This window comes from Callithrix jacchus, chromosome 22, assembly GCF_049354715.1.
Source record: "Callithrix jacchus isolate 240 chromosome 22, calJac240_pri, whole genome shotgun sequence".
NCBI classification, from domain to species: Eukaryota; Metazoa; Chordata; class Mammalia; order Primates; family Cebidae; genus Callithrix; species Callithrix jacchus.
The window spans coordinates 50,793,834-50,817,257 of NC_133523.1; the positions used below are offsets into that span (position 1 = coordinate 50,793,834).

Here is a 23,424-nt window from a genome sequence, read left to right on the forward strand (position 1 = left end):
AAGTCAGGAGGTGTCATGGCAGCTTCACTCCAAGGGGCAGAGAGTCCACCTCTAGAATGGGGATGGGCTGAGCATGTGGATGCTGGGCAATTAAAGAGCCAGACCCAACTACAGCACCGCACTTGAACAGCAAGCACTCAAACACAGCACATCACACACAGGGAGCCCAACCCCAGGCTCTGAATGTGCATGTGTCATGTGCAGGCAGACATGAGGGAATGCGCACAAGGACACTTGAGACCCTTTATTTTTAGATGGTGCACGGTGGGGGGTTGGGAGACTCCTTTTTCTTCATGTATTGATGCTTTTTCACTATTTGTGTTAAGTATGGATGATCTGCATAATCTCTGAAGACTAACTGAATAAACAATGATATGTCTAACGTTCAGAGGAACTACAGGAGGAAGTGCCAATGACAGCATGGACCTGGGGGCCCCTGCCTCCCTGGGTGCCCTCCTGCCCTCTCCAAACCATAGGCCTCTGCCCACCACCCCACCTAAGGCCCAGCAGAGGCTGCCAGGGTGGCTGGGCACTCACGTGTCTCAGAAGGTGGTGGGATCTCCCCAGCTCCGGGCTCCTGGCTGGGGCTTGCGAGCTCGCCTGGTAGCAGCAGGGGGTCCATGTGCCTTTCATACACTCCATCGCTAAAAATCGAGGATGAGCCCGCAGGGGAGCCCAGCAGCATCCCTGTCAACAGTGAAGGGACCTGTGACCCCAAGAGGTCAGGACATGTGTCAACAACAATCACACAGTTAAACCACAGGGACCTGCAGGCTTCAGCGCCCCACCTCTACCAGTCCTGCACCTCATCCTTGGACCAGGAGATCTCCGGCCTGCTAAGTACCTAGAATATTTACTCAGTTAAGAGGCTGGTCCTTGCCCTTGAATGCCTTCCCTCATTCTTCCAGCTTCCTTACATCTAGAAGGCAGATGTGAAGGCAGGAACCCAAGCAACTGTCCTGGCCCCTGAGGCAATCCTGAGAGTGATGCCATTGGGTAGGGTGGTAGGGCCTGGCTCACTGAGGACCAAGAAGCTGCCTCACCAGTATGGGGAACTTGACTTATCTCAGGCAAGCCATGGCTGGAGCTTGGGCTTTCCAGGACGCCCTCCCCATCTCCCCTGAGCCTTGCTTCTCCTCTGGGGCAGCTCACCTGGCTCATCCAGAACATCAGCCAGGCCCTCTACCAGGGAGGCTGCCTTCTTGCAGCTCTCAGGGTACTGTGCCACGACCCAGGGCCGGACCTTATCAGGCAGGATGCCCAGGAACTGCTCCAGCACCAGCAGCTCCAGCATCTGCTCCTTGGAGCGTGCCTCAGGCATCAGCCACTGGCGGCACAGCTCATGCAGGCGGGCCAGGGTCTGGTGGGGCCCGGCAGCCTCCTGGTAGACAAATTCCCGGAAGCGCAGGCGGGAGAACTCCAGGTCAGCAGGGGTCCTCTCATGGATGGTCTCAGGTTCCTCCTGCTGGACTCCAGCTGCTAACCCCGGCGTGGGCAGATCCGGTGGGGTTGGTGAGCTCCGAGGGGAAGCAAACGCCTTCTCCAAAGGCAGCATCTTTCCAAAACTGCACTGGAAAATGCGACTGTGTCTAGCCAGGGACAAGGTGGCTCCAAAGGAGAGGTGTCAGCAATGACCAGATGCCCAAGGGGCTTAGGTGGTGCCAGAACCCACAGACCTGCAGAGGACACGGACAAGACAATAGCCTTGCATAAAGCCAGAACATAGCCACCCCAGCTGCAGGAGAACAAAGCCACCACACCCAGACTTCACACACAATTATTTCCAAGAAATCCACTTGTTAGGCATCAGCAGAACCACAGTGTGGAACCTGAGCAGATAAAAAGTGGCATCAAAGTGGAGGGTAACTCATTCTGTGCATTAGCAGAATTTTTTTTTTTTTTTGAGACTGAGTCTCCCACTGTCACCCAGGCTGGAGTGCAGTGGCTCAATCTCGGCTCAGTGTAACCTCTGCCTCTTGGGTTCAAGTGATTCTCCTGCTTTAGCCTCTCGAGTAGCTTGGGATTACAGTTGTGCACCACCACACCCAGCTAATTTTTGTATTTTTAGTAGACAGGGTTTCACTGTGTTGGTCACACTGGTCTCAAACTCCTGACCTCAAATGATCCACCTGCCTAAGCCTCCCAAAGTTTTGGGATTACAGGCAGGAGCCACTGTGCTCAGCACCATTACCAGGATTTTAAAAAATCAGTCACGAATAGGATGAAAATGAAAAATTACTTGACAATCTCTATAAAAACTTAGATGTAAAAACCTTAAAATATTAATAAACACATCCTAACCATGCATGCTTTATGCAACCTGCTGGATTTGTGTTTATCGCAGAAATGCAGGATCTGTTTACATTTAAAAGATACATTATGTGGGCTGGGTGTGGTGGTTCAAGCTTGTAATCCCAACACTTTGGGAGGCTGAGGTGGGCGGGTCACTTGAGGTCAGCAGTTTGAGACCAGCCTGGCCAACATGGTGAAATCCCGTCTCTACTAAGAAAACGAAAATTAGCCAGGAATGGTGGTGAATCCCTGTAATCCCAGCTTTTAGGGAGGCTGAGGCAGAACTGCTTGAACCCTGAGGCAGAGGTTGCAGTGAGCCAAGATCGCATCACTGTACTCCAGCCTGGACGACAAGATGAGATGGTCTCCAAAAAAAAAAGATATTAGTTCCTAATAACATGAAGGAACTAGGTGTCAAGATTGTTCCTCCAGTTAAAACCACAACCAATCTGAAATATAATTATTTAGAAAAAAGCATAGGGAGTGGAGGGCCCACTCCGGAGGCCAGTGGACAACCCCCATTTCTGAAAATGGTACAGATGGTGGGCCTCCGCCAAAGCATCCACAGAACCAGGTGGGAGGGGCAGGAAGTACCCAGGAGCAGGGACAATGGGGTGGAAATCACACTGACTGCGAGAGTTCAGGTCCTGCCAACCCGTGCCCCTCCCTCAGCTGAATCCCCACGTACAGGGCAGCCCCATCATTCAAGTGGAGCCAGAGTTCAGGATGAACTGTCTTGATTGTAATTTCGCACCAACGGTGAGCTCACTAAACAGAACCCAGCGGTCACAGCTGCCCAGGCCTCCACTCGGCCTCAGGCTCTGATGTCACTGGCTATGGACACAGAAAGGTGTGAGCTGCAGTTGTCCAGCTTCTCCCAAGATTCACCTGGGTCTGAAGGTCCAGAGCCAGCTGGGGGGGGGGACTTCCCACAGCTGCAGCCAGAATGTGTCTGAGCAAGCCCAGTTTTTTTTTGTTTGTTTGTTTTGTTTTGTTTTTTGAGACGGAGTTTCGCTCTTGTTACCCAGGCTGGAGTGCAATGGCGCGATCTCGGCTCACCGAAACCTCCACCTCCTGGGTTCAGGCAATTCTCCTGCCGCAGCCTCCCGAGTAGCTGGGATTACAGGCACGCGCCACCATGCCCAGCTAATTTTTTGTATTTTTAGTAGACACAGGGTTTTTTCACCATGTTGACCAGGATGGTCTCGATCTCTTGACCTTGTGATCCACCCGCCTCGGCCTCCCAAAGTGCTGGGATTATAGGCTTGAGCCACTGCGCCCAGCCTGCAAGCCCAGTTTTATAGGGAAAAACCATAGAGTAAACCACCCAAGGCCAGGTGCTGTGAGCTCTTCTCAGTTGCCAGGTTCTGCTCTGACTGTGCTACAACAGGATATGGGGTACAAAGACCTCACAGCTGTGGGGTGGGGTGTGTGATTCCACAGAAATGAAACATCCAGAACAGGCAAATCTAGATACAAAATGTAGATCAGCTGTTGCCAGGGCTGGGGTTTGGGGGAATGACAAGTGACTGCTAATGGGTACAGGATTTCTTCTTCGGGTGGCGAAAATGCTCGACTGAGTACTGCATATTAAAAACCAATCAACTGTCCACTTTAAATAGGTCAGCTTCATGGCATATAAATTACACTCAATAAACTGTTTAAAAACAAACAAACAAAAAAGGGCCAGGCACGGTGGCTCATGCCTGGAATCCTGGCACTGTGGAAGGCCAAGGCAGGCAGATCACCTGAGGTCAGGAGTTGGAGACCAGCCTGCCCAGCATGGTGAAACCCCCTCTATACTAAAAATACAAAAATTAGCTGGGTGTGGTAGTGGGCACCTGTAATTCCAGCTACTCAGGAGGCTGAGGCAGGAGGATCGCTTGAACCTGGGAGGTAGAGGCTGTAGTGAGGGAAGATCGTGCCACTGCTGCATTCCAGCCTGGGCAACAGAAAGAGACTCTATCTTGAAAACAAACAAAAACCCAAAAAACACCCCCCCCGAGGTTTGCAGATAATCAACTATCAGCCTCTCACTCTGTGGCTAGTAGTGTTTAAAGGAGGCGCCTGTGAATGCAGAACTCTTAGGTGCTGTTGTAAGACATTCTACACAAGCTTCACACACCTCAAGCAAAACAGACCCATATCATGCCATCATTGCCACCACCACACCTCTACCTTTTTTTAGAAAGGGAGTCTCACTCCCTGTTAGTAGAGATGCAGTTCCACCATGTTGGTCAGGTTGGTCTTGAACTCCTGACCACGTGATCCGCCTACCTCAGTCTCCCAAAGTGCTGGGATTACAGGCATGAGACACCGACCCAGCCACACCTGGCTAATTTTTAATTTTTTGTAGAGACAGGGATCTCACTATGTTGCCCAGGCTGGTCTGTAGCTTCTGGACTCAAAGGATCCACCTGCCTTGGCCTCCCAAAGCACTGGGATTACAGGCGAGAGCCCCTGCACCCAGCCCCACCCTTTTGCTACCTCATATGTCTGAGCTGTCAGCTGGCGCCTCCGGGAGGCTTTTCCTCTCCACTCCTTGTGCGCCCCCACCTGACACCTGCTCACTGCCTCCACCTTTTACTCGCCTACCGACTGCCGTCCCTACTAGAATGGGTACCCAGGAAAGCAGGGATTCTTCACAGGCAGGTCCCTGGGCCTGGGTAGAGTTGGCTCAGTGTGTGTAGATTGCACAAAACAGTGCAGTTCTGTTGAGGGGTGTGCTGGCTGTACCTCATTTGTTTTTGGCTGCTGTGGACCCTCATGTCCATCTCTGTAGAGTCCTTTCTGATCTACCTAAAGGACATATGGAGAAGCAAGATAGGTAGGGCACAGGGGACAATCTGACAACCGTCACCTACTTACGGCAGCCCCCACCAGGGTGCTCTCTCCTCACACACTCCACCCCCTGCCAGAGACCCTTAGACCCGAGCATCTGCCCGTTGTGTGGCTGAGCGCTTTTTCATGCTTTAATTTCTAAGAGTGGGTAAACTGCCCAATCTCTGGTGACTTTTTATTTTATTTTTTAAAAATAAAGATACGGTTTCACCATGTTGGCCAAGCTGGTCTTGAACTCCTGACCTCAGGTGATCCACCCAACTCAGCCTCCCAAAGTGCTAGGATTACAGGCGTGAGCCACTGCACTCGGCTTTTTTTTTTTTTTTTTAAAGAAGGGGTTTCACCCTGTGGGTCGGTCTGGTCTTGAACTCCCGACCTCAGGTGATCCGCCCACCTTGGCCTCCAAAGTGCTTGGATTACAGGTGTGAGCCACATTGCCCGGTCTTTTTTTTTTTTTCTTTTTTTGACTTTTTCTTTACAGCTGTTTCTGTGAACTAGTTAACGAGTTCCCTCATCTGGCTCTATCTTGCCACTGTCCCTATCTGTGCCTTGTCTTTTCACTCCATGCTGTCCTCTGGTCACAGGCAATGTCCTAATGTTTCTTACTATCTAATGTAACCCTTTTTTTGGAGATAGTCTGGCCCTGTTACCCAGCTGGAGTACAGTGGCAGAATGTTGGCTCACTGAAACCTCTGTCTCCTGGGTTTGAGTGATTCTCCTGCCTCAGTCTCCTGAGTCACTGGGATTACAGGCACCTGACACCACGCCCAGCTATTTTTTGTATTTTTAGTAGAGATGGGGTTTCACCATGTTGGCCAGGCTGGTCTCGAACTGCTGACCTCAAGTGATCCACCTGCCTCGGCCTCCCAAAGTGCCAGGATTACAGCATGAGCCACTGCATCCAGCCTTCAACCGTTTTTTAAACTGAACTTCTGAGTTCAGAAACCCACTTAAAAAGGGTTTCTTACCCTCAGGATTAGAAATACGTATTCTTGTTTATCCTCCTAGGATAGAGGGTAGCAGATTAAAAAAGCCAGACAGTCTCAGTTTCAACTACTCAACTCTTTCTTGTGGCAAGTAGGCAGCCAGAGCCCTGTGTGTACCCACAGGTTTGGCATGTTCTTACACAACCTCATTGACAAAAACAGGTGGCTGGGCATGGTGGCTCACACCTGTTATCCCTGCACTTTGGGAGGCCAAAGTCGGGGGACAGTTTGAGCTCAGGAGCTCAAGATAGCCTGGGCAACACGCCAAAACCTTGTCTCTACAAAAAATACAAAAACTAGCTGGGCACAGTAGTGTGTGCCTGTGGTCCCAGCTTCTCTGTAGAATGAGGTGGGAGGATCACCTGAATCCAGAAGATCAAGGCTACAGTGAGCTGTGATCACAATACTGTATTGCAGCGTGGGTGACAGAGAGAGACCCTGTCTCAAAAAAAAAAAAAAAAATTAGCCAGGCATGGTGGCATACACTTATGGTCCCAGCTACATGGGAAGCTAAGGTGGGAGGACCCCTTGATCCCAGGAGTTGGAGGCTGCAGTGACCCATGATTGTGCCACTGTACTCCAGCATGAGTGACACAGCAAGACCCTATCTCTAATAAATACAAACAAAACAGGTCACTGCTGGCCTGCAGGTGGGTATGCTGGCCAGCTGGAGCCTCTCGGATAAGAGGCATGATGCCTGTTCTACCCCATTGGCACTGGAGGCACAGAGCTCTACTTGGTGTATGGACAGAGGTATGGTCCGGCAGGCATGTAATTTTGGCTTTCTTAGGATGCCAGAGGCATACACTCCTTGCAGAGAACCTGTCTCCACAAAGGACACTGTGAGCTGCATAATGTGTGTGCACAGAACCTTCCCTCATCAGAACCTCACAATTGTAGGAAGCAGGAGCAGCCCAAAGGTGCAGGTGGAGAAACAGAGGCATGAGGCAGGCAAGCACTAAGGCTGGAACCCCACCTGCAAAGTGACGCTGCCATTCATCCTTCCTGCTCCAGGCTTATAAGCCCTCCTTTTAAGAAGCCTCCTGACAGCTCCCCCTCTAGCCCTCATGGCCTCCACAATGGTCTGGCAGATCCCAGCCAACCCCCCACCCCAGCCCCTCTCCTCCTGCTCCAACTTCCCAGCTATGAGTATGGTGGGAGTATCGGGGTCTCAGTAGAATAAACAAGGGTCCTCAGCCACTGGCAGGGATGGAGTGGGGGTGGGGAGGACGGGACACACTCTGGCTGGGCCACTGGCCATGTCAGTGGGGGACAGCCCCTGGGGACAGGCATGGGACCTCCTCTCCTCTGTGCTCTTTCCCCTCACCATTGCAAGCTGGGAGCCTCTCTGGGAAGCCACCTCTGCCTCCCCTCCTTACATTCACCTACAGAGAAAACCAGAGGCTTCCATGGCACCAAGGTCTCCTAAAATGCCCAACTGCAAGAAAGCTGCTTTGTCCTGTAAAAACAGCCTCTCCATGTTCATCTCCCTTCCTACAGGGACCCTGAGGCTCACAGCTAGGAGGACAGGGCCATCTCAGGAGCCTCCAGAAATCTCTGGCCCTGTGTTTGTCTTCTTGCCTCCTTAGGCCCATCCCTGGCTAAACTGTTACGAGGACGCTCAGATTATCACCAGGACAGGTGTGCACCAGGGCAGGTGTACATCTATCATCCCACAGCTTGGGGAGTCTTAGGCAGGAGAATCTCTGGAGCCCAGGAGTTGGAGGCTGCAGTGAGCTATGATTGGCCACTGCACTCCGCCTGAGTGACAGAACGAGCCTGTGTCTTAAAAACAAGAGAGATACCATTGGGACCCTTTCCTGTCCACAGCCTGCTTGAATGAGGCCACACCTCATTGGAGTCTGGCTTAGTCACTGGGCAAACCTCCACCCCCACCCCCCAATCTTGGGACTGTCCAGAATTTTCCTCGAGCCCACACTCCCCATCCTCAAAAAATGAAGCAGTCTGCACAAGTTTTGAGCCAGTCCTGTAGGCTTTGTGCCCCCCAGGCAGCTTGGAATGCATAGGCTGAGGGAGAGAGATTCACAGAGGGTGAGGGGTGGCTGACCTGAGGGGTCCCAAGCCTGGCGGGCCCCCAGAGTCCTGCAGTAAATCGCCTTCACCGGGGGCTGAGCAGAGCTCAAGACTGGTCTGGCCCTCCTCAGGCCCAACCCTGGCCACCTAAGGATTATTCATCACGACTCTATCCCGCCCCACTCATTGGGTCTAGCAAACCACCCCATGGCCTCAGGCCTGAGGATCAGCCAGGGAAGCTCAATGCGTGGGGCATAGGCCGGTATCCCCAGGGACTGCCCTGGCTTCATCCACAGATCACTTAACTCATTACAAAAAGGAGAAAAGGTGCTTTTAAAAGAATGGAAAAACATGAAGTGAGGGTCTTCGTTCACATCTCAGCTGCCTTCTGTGGTCCCTGATCCACTCACCAGGACAGACAGAACCAGAGAGATGTCCTGCACAACTGGCCAAGGCCCCCACAAAGCCCAAGGCCAGGAATGCCCAGGAAGTCACAGATTCAAGTATCATTCAGAGAAAACAGCAACTCCATGTGACATGTGGACCTGCTCTGACTCCAGAGCAGGAAACCATCTGCAGGACACGATGGGATGGGAGAGGTGACATGGAACCAGGTATGGTGTGACTGTGCCACTCAGGCTCCCCCACGAGTCAGCAAGGACACAGGTGAGTATATGGGAAAGTGGAGGGAGAACACACAAAAATGGGGAAGGAGCAGGGGCACGGAAATCCAGACGACAGGACGGGTTGGGAAGGTATACTGGGGAAGGGAAGGAGCAGGGAGTGTGAGAGAAAGGAGATGGGGGAAGAGTGATGGGAGGCTGAGAGTCAGGCCCCACCCCAAGCTTGGAGTCAGGCTTGAAGCCCAGTACTCCCACTCTTGCCACTCTCACGAGAGGGGTCTTGGGGTGGGCGCAGGCACCAACTCAAACAGAACCATCCCCAGGTGACTGGGGAGAGGTGGGATATCCCAAGGGTGGGGGCAGCAGACAATGCCCATCCCAGGCACCCCATTGGTCCCCATGCCCTCTACCTCTTCCCTGCTCCAGCCCAAGTAGCCATGGCCTGACCAGCTTCCCCCGACCAAAGGCACCCTCACACCCTAAGTCCCGCTTCCTTGCCTCCTCTTCCCATAAGGAGCCTACCCCTCCCTTCTCCCCGTTCAGGAGCCTTCCCCTTCTCGCTTCCTCCCCCTTCAACAACGTCCCCCTCCCCTTCCCCCACTTCCCCATCAGGAGCCTCCCCCTCCACACTCTCCCCCTCATCAGGAGCCGCCCCTTCCTGGTATCCCACCCACAGGGTGCCCTAAGCGCCTCCTCTCCCCGAGCCTACAAGGGGTGGGGGTTTCACTAGTTCCCTACCTGCCTGCAGGGCCCCCTAGGCCCTCCCAGCCCCCAACCCCCAGGAGGGGGCCTCTCACCGACCCAAATGTCAGCCCCACCCCTGGGGGACCCAGCCCCTGCCCCGCACTCCACGGGAAGGGCTCTCAGACCCTCGGCCTCCAGGACGCACAGCGGGGGTCTGGCATCCCAACCCCGAGGACACCCCGGCCGCTTCACTCCACGCTGCTCCCTGAGGCATCCTCACCGTCTGCCCCGTCGGGGTCGCTCCCTGACCCCCAAGCCGCGGTCCCGGGACGGACCCACCTGCTGCGCAGCTACCCGAGACCAGTCCCAGCCGCCTGGAGACCCAGAGCGCGATGGCGGCTGCCAATCTGCGCCTGCGCGCTGGGCTCCGCCGTGGACTACGCTTCCCACAATGCCGCAAGCCGGTGCCCGGGTAGGGGGAGCAGGCGAGGGAGCCGTGACAGGGTACGGGACCCTGTCAGACGCGAGTGTGGTCCCCCGGCGTCCCGCCCACCCGGCGCCTGCGTCACTTTCGGCACCACGGCAACAAGGTGAACGAGCGCATAAATAATAGACCCCTGACAGCCAGAGACCCAGAGAAACAAAGACCGTGAGAAACAGAGAAACAGACAAAAAGACGCGCAGACGGGAAGGGAGAGAAGCATGAAGACCCACAAACGCGGAAAGGAAGGGGGAGACCAGCTCAGAGACTGGGACAGAGACCAGCCCGGGCTCAGGAAAAGAAAGCCCCAGAGAAGGGATGTACTCCAGGCTAAGACAAATCTGAACAGAGAGACAGAGACAGAGGCAGGCAGACCAAGTACTGGGGAGGCAAGAGGCGGAGACCCCGAAACACTTAAGCGCTAAAATGGGTTTTGCAGTTTCAGGGAGTGGATACAACTCAAAGATTACTCACGCCAGGGCTTCGGGAGCTGCTGAAATGGGGGCAACATGAGCGACAGCCAAGGTGAGGGCTTTGGCAAAGCCCCTTACACATGTAACCACCTGGAAGGCAGGGCAGGGCCAGGAGTTTTCCAGATAGAGGCACTTATGAGGAAGCCATTTTGGTCGTTTTTGTGTGACTGATTTTTTAAATGTTTATCTCAACAATTTATATATTTTATTTTAAATTTACATACATCACACACACTTTTTTTTTTTTTTTGAGACGGAGTTTCGCTCTTGTTACCCAGGCTGGAGTGCAATGGCGCGATCTTGGCTCACCTCAACCTCCGCCTCCTGGGTTCAGGCAATTCTCCTGCCTCAGCCTCCCGAGTAGCTGGGATTACAGGCACGCGCCACCATGCCCAGCTAATTTTTTGTATTTTTAGTAGAGACGGGGTTTCACCATGTTGACCAGGATGGTCTCGATCTCTTGACCTCGTGATCCACCCGCCTCGGCCTCCTAAAGTGCTGGGATTACAGGCTTGAGCCACCGCGCCCGGCCTTGTCACACACACTTTTTTGGTATTCAGTTCTATGAATTTTAACTCACATCCACCAACAAATTCGGAACAAAGAATTAACTCCATTGCCCAAAAATCCTCCTGCTACCTCTTGGTAGTCACTCCCTCCCCACCCATAACCCCAGACAACAGCTAATCTAAGTGGTCTACTGCTACCATTTTGCCTTCACAGTGTCATATAAGTGGGATCATACAGTATGTGGCCTCTTCAGATTGGCTTTTTCACTGAACACACCTTTGAGATGCACTGAAGTAGCATCTATCAACAGTTCACCCCATTTTATTGATAAGTAGTATTCAGTGGTATACAGCACTTTAAACATTCTCCCACTGAAAGACATTAGGGTCGTTTTTAGTATTTTGCTATTAGAAAATAAAGCTGCTATGAACATTCGTGTACAGATTTGTTTGTTTCAGGAAACCGAATATAAGTTTTTACTTTGCTGGGACGAAAGCCCAAGAGTCCAACTGCTACATCACACAATGAACACGTGCTTATTAATGTAAGCAGCTGCCATACCCTCATCCAGAGTAGCTGGACCCTTTTACACTCCCACCACCAATGAATGTATGTGTGAATTCACTTCACTTTTTTTTTTTTTTTTTCTTTTTGAGACCAAGTTTTGCTCTGTCACCCAGGATGGAGTGCAGTGGCTCGATCTCAGCTCACTGCAACCTCCATCTCCCGGGTTCAAGCAATTCTCCTGCCTCAGCCTCCCAAGTAGCTGGGACTACAGGTGCCCACCATGCCAAGCTAATCCACTTAACGTTTTTATCAGCATTTGTGTTTTGCTGTTTTTTATTTTAGCCATTCTGATAGGGATGTATTTGATATATCATTGTGGTTTCAATTTGCATTTCCCTTAATTGCTAACAAAGTTGAACACATTTCCATGATGTTTTGGCAATCTGTATATCATCTTTATTAAAATATCTGTTCACATCTTTTGCCCATTTTCCAATTTTTAAAAAAATTGTTCAGTTTTGAAAGTTTTTAATTTTTTTGTTTTGACACAAGGTCTCACTCTGTCACCTAGGCTAGAGTGCAGCCTCCAGAGTAGTGGGGACTACAGGTGTGAACAACCATGCCTAGCTAATTTTCTCTTTTTAAGAGATGGGATTGCAGCCGTCTCTACTAAAAATACAAAAATTAGCCTGGTGTGGTGGTGGGTGCCTATAATCCCACCTACTCAGAAGGCTGAGGCAGGAGAATCACTTGAACCAGGAAGGCAGAGGTTGCAGTGAGTCAAGATGGTGCCATTGCACTCCAGCTGGGTGACAAGAGTGAAACTTCATCTCAAAAAAAAAAAACTGGGCGAGGTGGATCACACCTGTAATCCCAGCACTGGGAGGCTGAGGCGGGTGGATCACCAGAAGGTCAAGAGATCAAGACCATCTGGTCAATATGGTGAAACCCCATCTCTACTAAAAAATACAAAAATTAGCTGGGCGTGGTGGCTCCTGCCTATAGTTCCAGCTACTCTGGAGGCTGAGGCAGGAGAATTGCTTGAACCCAGCAGGCGGAGACTGCAGTGAGCCGAGACTGCACCACTGTACTCCAGCCTGGCGCCTGGCGACAAAGCAAGACTCTGTCTCAAAAAAAGAGAGAGAGATGGGTGCCAAGGCTGATCTTGAACTCCTGGGCTGAAGCAATCCTCCCACCTTGGCCTCCCAAAGTCCTGGGATTACAGGCATGAGCTGCCATGCCCAGTCTTACCAGTTTTATTTAATGGATATAACTCAGGAAGTGCTAAATGGAAGAGATCCACAGGGTAAGGTCTGGTTGAGGACACTGAAGGGGCAGCACATCCAAGCACCCTCTGGGTGAGCCATCCTCCCAGCACTCGAATGTGTTCATCAACCTAGCTCTCTCAATCCTGGTGTAAAGAGTCCACACCTCCTTTAAGGTGACTGTCACTATCCTGAAATATCTATGGGTCCCACTGGAGTCACCTCATCAGCATAAACTCAGCTGTGGTCAAAAGGGGCTCCTTAGGAATTGCAAACCCTACTCCTATTATTCACAAAATTCCATGGTTTTTAGCTCTGTGCCAGGCACCAGGGATAAAGATCACATATGGTTTTATAACACCACAGAGGGCCAATTGCTCTTCCACCATCTGTGGAAAAGGCTACCTTTCCTGCGTTGAATAGCTTTTGCTCCTTAAAAAAATCAGTCAGGATGGCCGGGTGCGGTGGCTCACGCCTGTAATCCCAGCACTTTGGGAGGCCGAGGCGGGTGGATCACGAGGTCAAGAGATCGAGGCCATCCTGATCAACATGGTGAAACCCTGTCTCTACTGAAAATACAAAAATTAGCTGGGCATGGTGGCGCGTGCCTGTAATCCCAGCTACTCAGGAGGCTGAGGCAGGAGAATTGCCTGAACCCAAGAGGCGGAGGTTGTGGTGAGTCGAGATCGTGCCATTGCACTCCAGCCTGGGTAACAAGAGCAAAACTCTGTCTCAAAGAAAAAAAAAAAATCAGTCAGGAGTATCTTTGTGGGCCTATTTCTGGGTTCTTGCTTCTGTTCCAGTGATCTATGTATGTGTCTGCCAACACCATACTGGATTACCATGACTACAGAGTAACAATATCAGGTGCAGTTATTCCTACCACTTTTTTTCTTTTTCAAAAAATTATTTTAGGTATTCTATGCCCTGTGCTTTCCCATATACACATTCTTTCTTTCTTTCTTTTTTTAAGTTGGAATCTCACTCTGTTGCCCAGGCTGCAGTACAGTGATGTGATCTTGGCACATTGCAACCTCTGCCTCCTGGGTCACCCTCCCTAACAGCTGGGATTACAGCCATGTGCCGCCATACCTGGCTAATTTTTGTATTTTAGTAGCACTGGGATTTCTCCATGTTGGTCAGGCTCATCTCGAACTCCTGACCTCAGGTGTTCTGCCGGTCCCAGCCTCTCAAAGTGCTAGGATTACAGGTGTGAGCCATGGGCCTAACCTTTTTTTTCCCTTTTTTTTTTTTTTTTTTCAGACGGAGTCTTACTCTGTCACCCAGTGTTATGATCCTGACTCACTGCAAACTCCACCTCCTGGGTTCAAGGGATTCTCCTGCCTCAGCCTCCCAAGTAAATGGGAATACAGGCACCCGCCACCAAGCGTAGCTAATTTTTGTATTTTTAGCAGAGATGGGGTTTCACCATGTTGGCAAGGCTGTTCTCAAACTCCTGACCTCAAGTGATCCACCCGCCTCAGCTTCCCAAAGGGCTGGGATTATAGGCATGAGCCACTGCACCCAGCAAATTTTATTAATCTTTTCAAAAAAAAGCTTTAGTTATCATTTTTAAAATTTTATTGTTCTTATTGTATAAAGTTAGAAGTATGTATAAGTACTTGCAAATATGGAATTAAAATGGCAGGAAATTCAACTGAAAGAACAGGGAGTGACTAACTCTGGTAAGGAGTAGTGGCAGGGAGTGGGAATGAGGGAAAGGAAAATGCCATTCCTCCTTATAAACATCATTAGAATTTTTTTTTTTTTTTTTTTTAGACGGAGTTTCGCTCTTGTTGCCCAGCCTGGAGTGCAATGGTGTGATCTCGGCTCACCGCAACCTCCGCCTCCTGGGTTCAGGCAATTCTCCTGCCTCAGCCTCCTGAGTAGCTGGGATTACAGGCACACGCCACCATGCCCAGCTAATTTTTTGTATTTTTAGTAGAGACGGGGTTTCACCAGGTTGACCAGGATGGTCTCGATCTCTTGACCTCATGATCCACCCACCTCGGCCTCCCAAAGTGCTGGGATTACAGGCGTGAGCCACCACGCCCAGCCCATTCGAATTTTTCATATGAGATACATGAAAACATTTTTTTTAAAACAACACAAATTTTCAAATCCATATGACTATATATATTTGTAGGGAACTATTAATAGAAGCAGTCATTGCTGTTTTTTTAAGAGACAAGGTCTCACTGTGTTGTCCAGGCTGGAGGGCAGTGGTGTGATCATAGCTCACTGCTGCCTTGAACTCCTGGGCTCAAGTGATCCTCCTGCCTCAGCCTCCCAAGTAGACAGGACTATAGGCACGAGTTATTACACCCAGCTAATTTTAAATTTTCTTGTAGAGACAGGGTCTCACTATGTTACTGAGGTTCCTGGGCTCAAGTGATCCTCCCGCCTCAGCCTCCAAAGTAGACAGGACTATAGGCACGTGTTATTACACCCAGCTAATTTTAAATTTTCTTGTAGAGACAGGGTCTTACTGTGTTACTGAGGTTCCTGGGCTCAACTGATTCTCCTGCCTCAGCCTCCCAAAGTGCTGGGATTACAAGCATGAACCACTGCCTGGCTAACAGCAGCAATTCTGTAATGTTTGTTTATATAGCACTGCCAGGTACTGTTTTAAAGACTTTACATATATAACATTTAATCATCAGAGTATCCTCACAAGATCCTACAACTATAAAATGGCAGACAGCAGATATGAGTCCAGGTGGCCTGACCCTGGAATCCTATTCCTGACGTCCAGGCTGCACTGCCTCTGCATGAAGGTATATACAAGGCATGTAACTGCATAGAGGCAATTATGAAAGGTCCACATGAAGCTATTAGCACAGTTTAGCTTTGGCAAAGCCATGAGGGTAAAGGCAGAATATGTTTTTTGTTCTAAATACATCTGTATAGCTACAAATTAATTTTATGTGGCTTCTGTTATAGGATACCTTGTATATACCAAAAAAAGTCACTGTTAAAAGTAAGGTATGATATACACAGAAAAAAATAGAGAAATATATCAATGAACTGAGTCCAGAAACAGATTAAAATACACAGTAGAATGTAGATTCTGATAAAGATGTAATTTCAGCCCATTAGGAAAAACAGTAATTGTTTAATAGATGGTCTTGGGAGAAATGACTACTTATATGAAAAAAAAATTTGTATTCCAATGCCTGACTACATATACCAAAATAAACTCCAAATGGACATTAAAATTTAAATGGACAAAATGAAATAATAAAGACTTAATAGACTTTAAAAGTCTTCAAAGGGGTTTTTGGCTGGGCATGGTGGCTCATGTCAATAATCCCAGCACTCTGGGAGGCTGGGGGCAGGAGGCAATCACTTAAACTCAGGAGTTTGAGAGAAGCCTGGGCAACATGGTGTAATCCCATCTCTACTAAAAATACAAAAAAAGTAACCGGGCACAGTGGTGCACGCCTGTAATCCCAGCTACCTGGGAGGCTTGAGGTGTGAGGATCACCTGTGCCCAGAAAGTCAAGGCTGCAGTAAGCCATGATTGGTGATCATGCCACTGTACTCAAGCCTGGGCGATAGGGGCAAGACCCTGTGTCTTTGTATAGGTTTTTGTTTATATCCAGGAGACATTTTATTTTTTTCTTTCTTTATTTTGAGACAGTCTCGCTCTGTTGCCCAGACTGGAGTGTAGTGGTGCAATATTGGCTCACTACAACCTCTGCCTCCCAGGCTCAAACAATTCTTGTGCCTCAGCCTCCCAAGTAGCTGGGATTACAGGCATGCACCACGTCTGGCTAGGCTGGTTTTGAACTCTTGACCTCAAGCAATTCACCCACCTTGGCCTCCCAAAGTGCAGGGATTAAAGGCATGAGCCTCCACGCCTGGTCTCATCCAGGAGATATTTTGATCCAAACACTGACATTTGCCTTTTTTCTTTTTTTGAGATGGAGTCTCACTCTTCCTCCCAGGCTAGAGTGCAGTGGTGCCATCTTAGTTCACTGCAGCCTCCGCCTCCTGAGTTTAAGCGATTCTCCTGCCTCAGCCTTTAAGTAGATGGGACTACAGGTGCCCACCACCACACCCAGCTAAATTTTGTATTTTTAGTAATGTCACCATTTTTAGAGTGTCACCATGTTGGCCAGGCTGGTTTTGAACTCCTGACCTCAAATGATCTGCTGACCTCGGCCTCCCAAAGTGCTGGGATTACAGGCATGAGCTCCCAGCCTTTCCTTTTTGTCTTTTTTGAAACAGTCTTGCTCTGTCACTCAGGCTGGAGTGCAGTGTTGCGATCTCAGCTCACTGTACCACCGCCTTCTGGGTTCAAGCAATTCTTGTGCCTCAGCCTCCTGAGTAGCTGGAATTACAGGTGTGCACCACTATGCCTTGCTAATTTTTGTATTTTTAGTAGAGATGAGGTTTCACCATACTGGCCAGGCTGGTCTCGAACTTGACCTTCCCATGTGCTGGGAATACAGTGTTAGCCACCACGCCCAACAGCTATTTGCCATTTATGAGGGCTCTTTTTAGATGAAAGCAAAAAAGAGTTGGCTTGCCAGGCACGGTGGCTCATGCCTGTAATCCCAGCACTTTGGGAGGCCGAGGCAGGTGGATCACAGGTCAAGAGATCGAGACCATCCTGGTCAACATGGTGAAACCCTGTCTCTACTAAAAAAAAAAAAAAAAAAAATACAAAAAATTAGCTGGGCATGGTGGTGCGTGCCTGTAATCCCAGCTACTCAGGAGGCTGAGGCAGGAGAATGGCCTGAACCCAGGAGGCGGGGGTTGCGTTGAGCCGAGATCGCGCCATTGCACTCCAGCCTGGGTAACAAGAGCGAAACTCCGTCTCAAAAAGAAAAAAAAAAAAAAAAAAAAAAAAAGAGAGTTGGCTAATCCTAGATGGTTGAGAATCTGGTGTGTGGGTCTCACCTTGTTTCCAATGAATAAAGTGAAGTTACAGAGAGGCAAGGAAGGGAGAACTTCTGAGGTTTCCAGCTGCAGTCTGAGTGAGTGAATTAATCTCAATTTCCATGTAGGCAGAACCTGTAAGAGTGGCAAGAGAGTCTTGTGTAGATATTACAGAGACCTAAAGAAGAACTAAAATCCAGAAACCACAAAAAAAAAAAATGGAAAAAAAAGGGGGAAATTTGGCTACATTAAATAGAAACCTCTTCTACACTAACCAAAACAGCACGATACTAATACAAAAACACATAGGCCAACAGAACAATACAGAGAAGTAAAGCCACACACCTACAACCATCTGATGTTCCACAAAGTTGACAAAAACAAGCACTGGGAAGAGGACTCCCTATTTACTAAATGGTGCTGACATAATTGGTGAGCCATATGCAGAAGACTGAAACTACACCCCTCCCTTTTACCATATATAAAAATGGGTTAAAACTTAAATGTAAAACCTACAACTATAAAAACCCTACAAGAGGCCAGGTGTGGTGGCTCATGCCTGTAATCCTAGCACTTTGGGAGACCGAGGCAGGAGGATCGCCAGAGGTCAGGAGTTTGAGACCAGCCTGGCAAACGTGGTGAAATCCTTGTCTTTACTAAAAGTACAAAAATTTAGCTGAACGTGGTGGCACATGCCTATAATCCCAGCTACCCCGGAGGCTGAGGCAGAAGCACTGGAACTCAGAAGGCAGAGGCTGCAGTGAGCTGAGATCAAGCCACTGCACTCCAGCCTGGGTGACAGGAAGATTCTGTCTCAAAATATGTGTATATATATTTTGTGGAGATAAGGTCTCCCCATTTTTCCCAGGCCAGTGTCAAACTTCTGAGCTTAAGCAATCTTCCTCCTCTGGCCTCCGAAAAGTGTTGGAATTACAAGCATGAGCCACTGCATCCAACCTGTTTTTTGGTTGTTGCTTGTTTTGAGACATGGTCTCTCTCTGTCACCCAGGCTGGAGTGCAATGGTGTGATCTCAGCCCACTGCAACCTCCATCTCCCAGGTTCAAGCGACTCTCCGGCCTCAGCCTCCCAGGTAGCTATGATTATAGGCATGTGCCAACACACTTGGCTAAGTTTTGTATTTTTAGTAGAGATGGGTTTTGGGGTTTCACCATGTTTGTTGGTCAGGCTGGTCTCGAACTCCTGACCTCATGATGCACCCACCCCAGCCTCCCAAAATGCTGGGATTACAGGCATGAGCCACCACCCCCAGCTCCAACCAGCTTTTTGTTTGTTTTTGAAACAAAGTCTTGCTCTGTCACCCAGGCTGGAGTGCAATGGTGTGGTCTTGGCTCACTGCAACCTCTGCCTCCCAGGTTCAAATGAGTCTCCTGCCTCAGCCTCCCAAGTAGCAGGGATTATAGGAATGTACAACCAAGTCCAGCTAATTTGGTATTTTTAGGAAAGATGGTGTTTCACCATGTTGGCCAGGCTGATCCTGAACTCCTGACCTTGTGATCCACCCATCTGCACCTCCTAAAGTGCTGGGATTACAGGCGTGAGCCACTGTGGCCGGCCCCCAAACAGTTTTAATGTATACACTTTGATCCCGCAACTGTACCCCCACAAATTTATCCAAGTATATCCAGACATGCCTGCATGCGTGCAAAATATCACAAGGATATTATATTGTATCATTTACAATATCAAATATTTGTTTATAATCCCAATGTATAATATAATCTACAATATGTCTGTTGACAGGTCTGTATAACTGGGTATTATCAGTCCATTAAAACAATGAGGAATATACACATTTGCACACATGTAAAGAGACCCTCCAGGGCCAGGCGCGGTGGCTCAAGCCTGTAATCCCAGCACTTTGGGAGGCTGAGGCGGGTGGATCACGAGGTCAAGAGATCGAGACCATCCTGGTCAACATGGTAAAACCCTGTCTCTACTAAAAATACAAAAATTAGCTGGGCATGGTGGCACGTGCCTGTAATCCCAGCTACTCGGGAGGCTGAGGCAGGAGAATTGCTTGAACCCAGGAGGCAGAGGTTGCCGTGAGCCCAGATCTGGCTCTCCAGGCACTCCAGCCTGGGTGACAAGAGCGAAACTCCGTCTCAACAACAAAATAAGAGACTTGCAGGACACTTGGCACAGAGATCAGCATAGAATACAAAACGTAACACCTCATATGTCCAAAATCAGTACTGTCCCCCACAACCCACTGCCATTAGTTGTCTACAAAAGGTCTTATAAAAAAGCATCAATTGTGGTCTCTGAGGGGGGCACCTCAGGTGAGAAAAGGGCCCATTTTTCTTTCATTTCCTTTTCTATTTTTTAATTCTTTACCACATGCATGGACTACTTTTTCAAATAAAGTAAATATAATTGGTTTAAAACAAGAACATCACTCAGACATAGGGAGACTCAAGGCTTTCTCAGTTGACAAGTGACAAGAACACTGAGCATTCTGAGTGGGCCTTAGTGATGTAGAACCTGCTGACTGCCTGCCAGGGCAACTCACAGAGTGTGTGCAGCCTTCCTCTGGGGGGCTGAGAAGTGCCACTCTCCACCCTGCTTGTCTGAGCCACTCCTTCTCACTACAAGGTCACTTGACCACTGTCTCTGGCCTTCACTCTGCCTCCTTCTCCCTGTGCATGACAGAAAGCGCCACCAGGCCAGGTGTAGTGGCTGACACTTATAATCTCCCAGCACTTTGGGAGGCTGAGGCAGGTGCATTACTTGAGCTTAGGAATTTGAGACCAGCCTGGCCAACATGGTAAAACCCTGGCTCTACTAAATATAAAAAATTAGCCGGCCATAGTGGCACATGCCTGGTAGCCCCAGCTACTCAGGGGGCTGAAGTAGGATTGCTTGAAGCCAGGAGGGAGAGACTGCAGTGAGCTGAGACTGCACCACTGCATTCCAGCCTAGGCAACAGTGAGACTCCATAGCCAAAAAAAAGGAAAAAAAAAGACACGTATTTTGTAAGGCTATAGCTTCCATAGAGAGTAGTGATTCCTTGGATGGACCTGAGGAAAATAAATTTAAAACCTTCTGGAAATGATTCACCATGCTAGATGCCATTAAGAACATTTTAGGCCAGGCACCATGGCTCACACCTGTAATCCCAGCACTTTGTGAAGATGAGGCAAGAGGATCGCTTCAGCACAGGAGTTCAAGACCAGGTTGAGCAATATGGGGAGACACTATATCTATACAACAAAAAAAAAAATTAGCCAGGTGTGGTGGTATATGCTGGCAGTTCCAGCTACACAGGAAGCTGAGGTAAGAGCACAGCGTGAGCCCAGAGGTCAGGGCTGCAGCAAGCCATGGTTGTACCACTGCACTCAGTGCTGGCTCTGCCTTTGTCAAGCATGAGAAGACCCACCTAGGAGAGAAGCCCTGTGAATGTAGTTGGTGTTGGGAGGCCTTCAGCTGCCACTCTTCCCTTGTTTTACATCTCAGAAGACATACTGGGGAAAAACTATTCGAATGTAATGTATGTGAAATTCATTCACATTCAAAAGAATGAGACCATGTCCCAAAAAGAGACATCTGTTTTTAAAGAATAAGACTGGAAAGTCAAAATTACTACTGATCCATCTGATCCATGATGGGCTGCAGAATACATGTGTTAGCAGGTGTGAGAACAATATTCGTCACCGTGTACATCTTCATCAGAGCTTCTGTCAATGAACAGCCATATTTTGAAAGGAATCTTCATTCTGAGGAGGAAGTTTCAACAGTGGGTTTAAAATATTTAGTACAGGCCGGGCATGGTGGCTCATGCCTATAATCCCATCACTTGGGGAGGCCAAGGCAGGCAGATCACTTCAGGTTAGGAGTTGAAGTTCAGCCTGACCAACATGGTGAAACCCCATCTCTACTAAAAAAACTAGCATGATGGCGAGTGCCTGTAATCCCAGCTACTTGCTCAGGAGTCTGAGCCAGGAGAATCACTTGAACCTAGGAGATGGAGGCTGCAGTGAGCCAAGATCGCACCACTGCACTCCAGCCTGGGTGACAAGAGTGAAACTCCATCTCAAGAAAATGAAATAAAATAAAATATTAATTATACCATGCTATAAACACATGTGCTCTCATCTAGGCTGTGTTCTTCCATTTACATATGGAAAAACAGATTCATTATTTTCAAACAACATAAATTCTTCAACATGAAGTCTCTGACAATGAATAGGAGTGTCAGATTGGTCACTGCCACTCATGCTCACTGAATCCCTATAGGTGTCAGTCCAGTGTGACAACTCTGGTGTCTAGTAAGAGCACAGATACTTGGGAGACCTTTCCCACACCAGACACAGTGGTACAAGGTTGCCTGAGCATGTACCTTCTTGTGCTTGGTCAGACAGGAGCTGTCCCTGAAGGCTTTGCCACACCGATTACACTTGTAGGGCCTTTCAACAGTATGAGTCCTCTGGTGTCAGATGATGCCAGTAATGTTCCTGAAGAGTTTGACATTGGTTACAGCCACAGACCAGCTAACCAGTATGAATCCTCTTATGCCTGATGAGGTACATGGTCCCAGTGAAGTGTTTTTCACACTATTTAACTCATGAGATTTCAGAATAATTTTCTGATGCACAAGAGGTGACTATTGCAGTTGAAGAATTTTCCACACTCCATACACATATAGGGTCTCTTTCCAATGTTAATTGTCCCATGTTTAGTAAGTTACGTGTGATCATTGAAGGCCTTTCTATACCCAGTACATACTTCTCTCATGTATGAATTCTCAGATAGACAATAAGGTGGGAGACATCAGAAAAGGATTTTTCATATTCACTATATTAGAATAGTTTTCCCCCAGTATGACTTCTGAGATGCAAAACAAGGGAAGAGTCACAGCTGAAGGCCTTCCCACACCAATTGCATTCACAGGGCTTCTCTCCTATGTGGGGCTTCTCATGCTTGATAAAGGCAGAGCCAGTATTGAAGCCTTTCCCACTTACTGTATTTATAGGATTTCTCTCCTGTGTGGATTTTTCAATGCACAATCAGGCTGTAATTCTTGGAGAAGGATTTTCCACAGTCATTACAGGTATAAGGGCTCTCTCCAGTATGAGTCCTCTGGTGACTAATGAAATGAGATTTCTGTCTAAAGGTCAGTCCACATTCACTGCAGTCATGGTATTCATTTCCAAAGATACTTCCATTCTGTTCATAAGGACATGTGTCCGTATCAAACACCACCTCATGTCCTTCTCTTTTGTGTGGTTCCTTTCTCTGACAGTTACATGTTGTTCACTAAGGTGTGCAGAAAGGCTGAAGGAGTTACCACCTTCATTACATTTTGAAGGCTCCTCTCCTTGTTAGATCTTCATCAAGGTGGTCATGTTGTCAACCCTGGCTGATGGCTGCTCTACAGTCACCATTTTCCTCAAGGATTTGATCTTTAGAGCCTTTCTGATAATTATATATGTAACTAATATGTTTAACCTTTAAGTCATGTTCACAAAACCTGTTGTCTGAGGACCTCTTTGACATGAAGCTAGGACTGAGCAGATGACCACAGTGGTCATGGTGACCACCTCACAAGATGCCCTGGGTCCTTGTGCGTGGATGCAGTTTGCCTCAAGTGCACCTCTAAATTTTTTTTTTTTTTTTTTTGAGACAGAGTTTCACTCTTGTTGCCCAGGCTGGAGTGCAATGGCATGATCTCAGCTCACTGCAACCTCCGCCTCCCAGGTTCCATGCGATTCTCCTGCCTCAGCCTCCTGAGTAGCTGGGATTACAGGCATGCACAACCAAGTCTGGCTAATTTTGTATTTTAGTAGAGACAGGGTGTCTCCATGTTGGTCAGGCTGGTCTTG

General features: G+C 48.8%; 1 protein-coding gene across 13 annotated transcripts in view; it reads right to left on the bottom strand.

The window, feature by feature from the left end:
* The window catches only part of ZSCAN18 (zinc finger and SCAN domain containing 18), a 44,839-nt gene that overhangs the window by 4,705 nt on the left and 16,710 nt on the right, over positions 1-23,424 (bottom strand). For 4 of the 13 annotated variants that reach the window (XM_078361022.1, XM_035286251.3, XM_078361023.1 and 1 more), the window contains exons 2-4: positions 17,605-17,718; positions 1,153-1,676; positions 538-687 (exon numbers count right to left, since the gene is read on the bottom strand). In XM_078361022.1, the coding sequence (XP_078217148.1) occupies positions 538-687; positions 1,153-1,555 (553 nt within the window). In that variant the 5' untranslated portion in view covers positions 1,556-1,676; positions 17,605-17,718. Of the gene's footprint in view, positions 1-537; positions 688-1,152; positions 1,677-5,028; positions 5,092-9,740; positions 9,865-17,604; positions 17,719-20,981; positions 21,319-23,424 lie in introns of those variants that run through there. The other 9 variants (XM_078361024.1, XM_078361019.1, XM_035286254.3 and 6 more) reach the window with 6 other exon arrangements.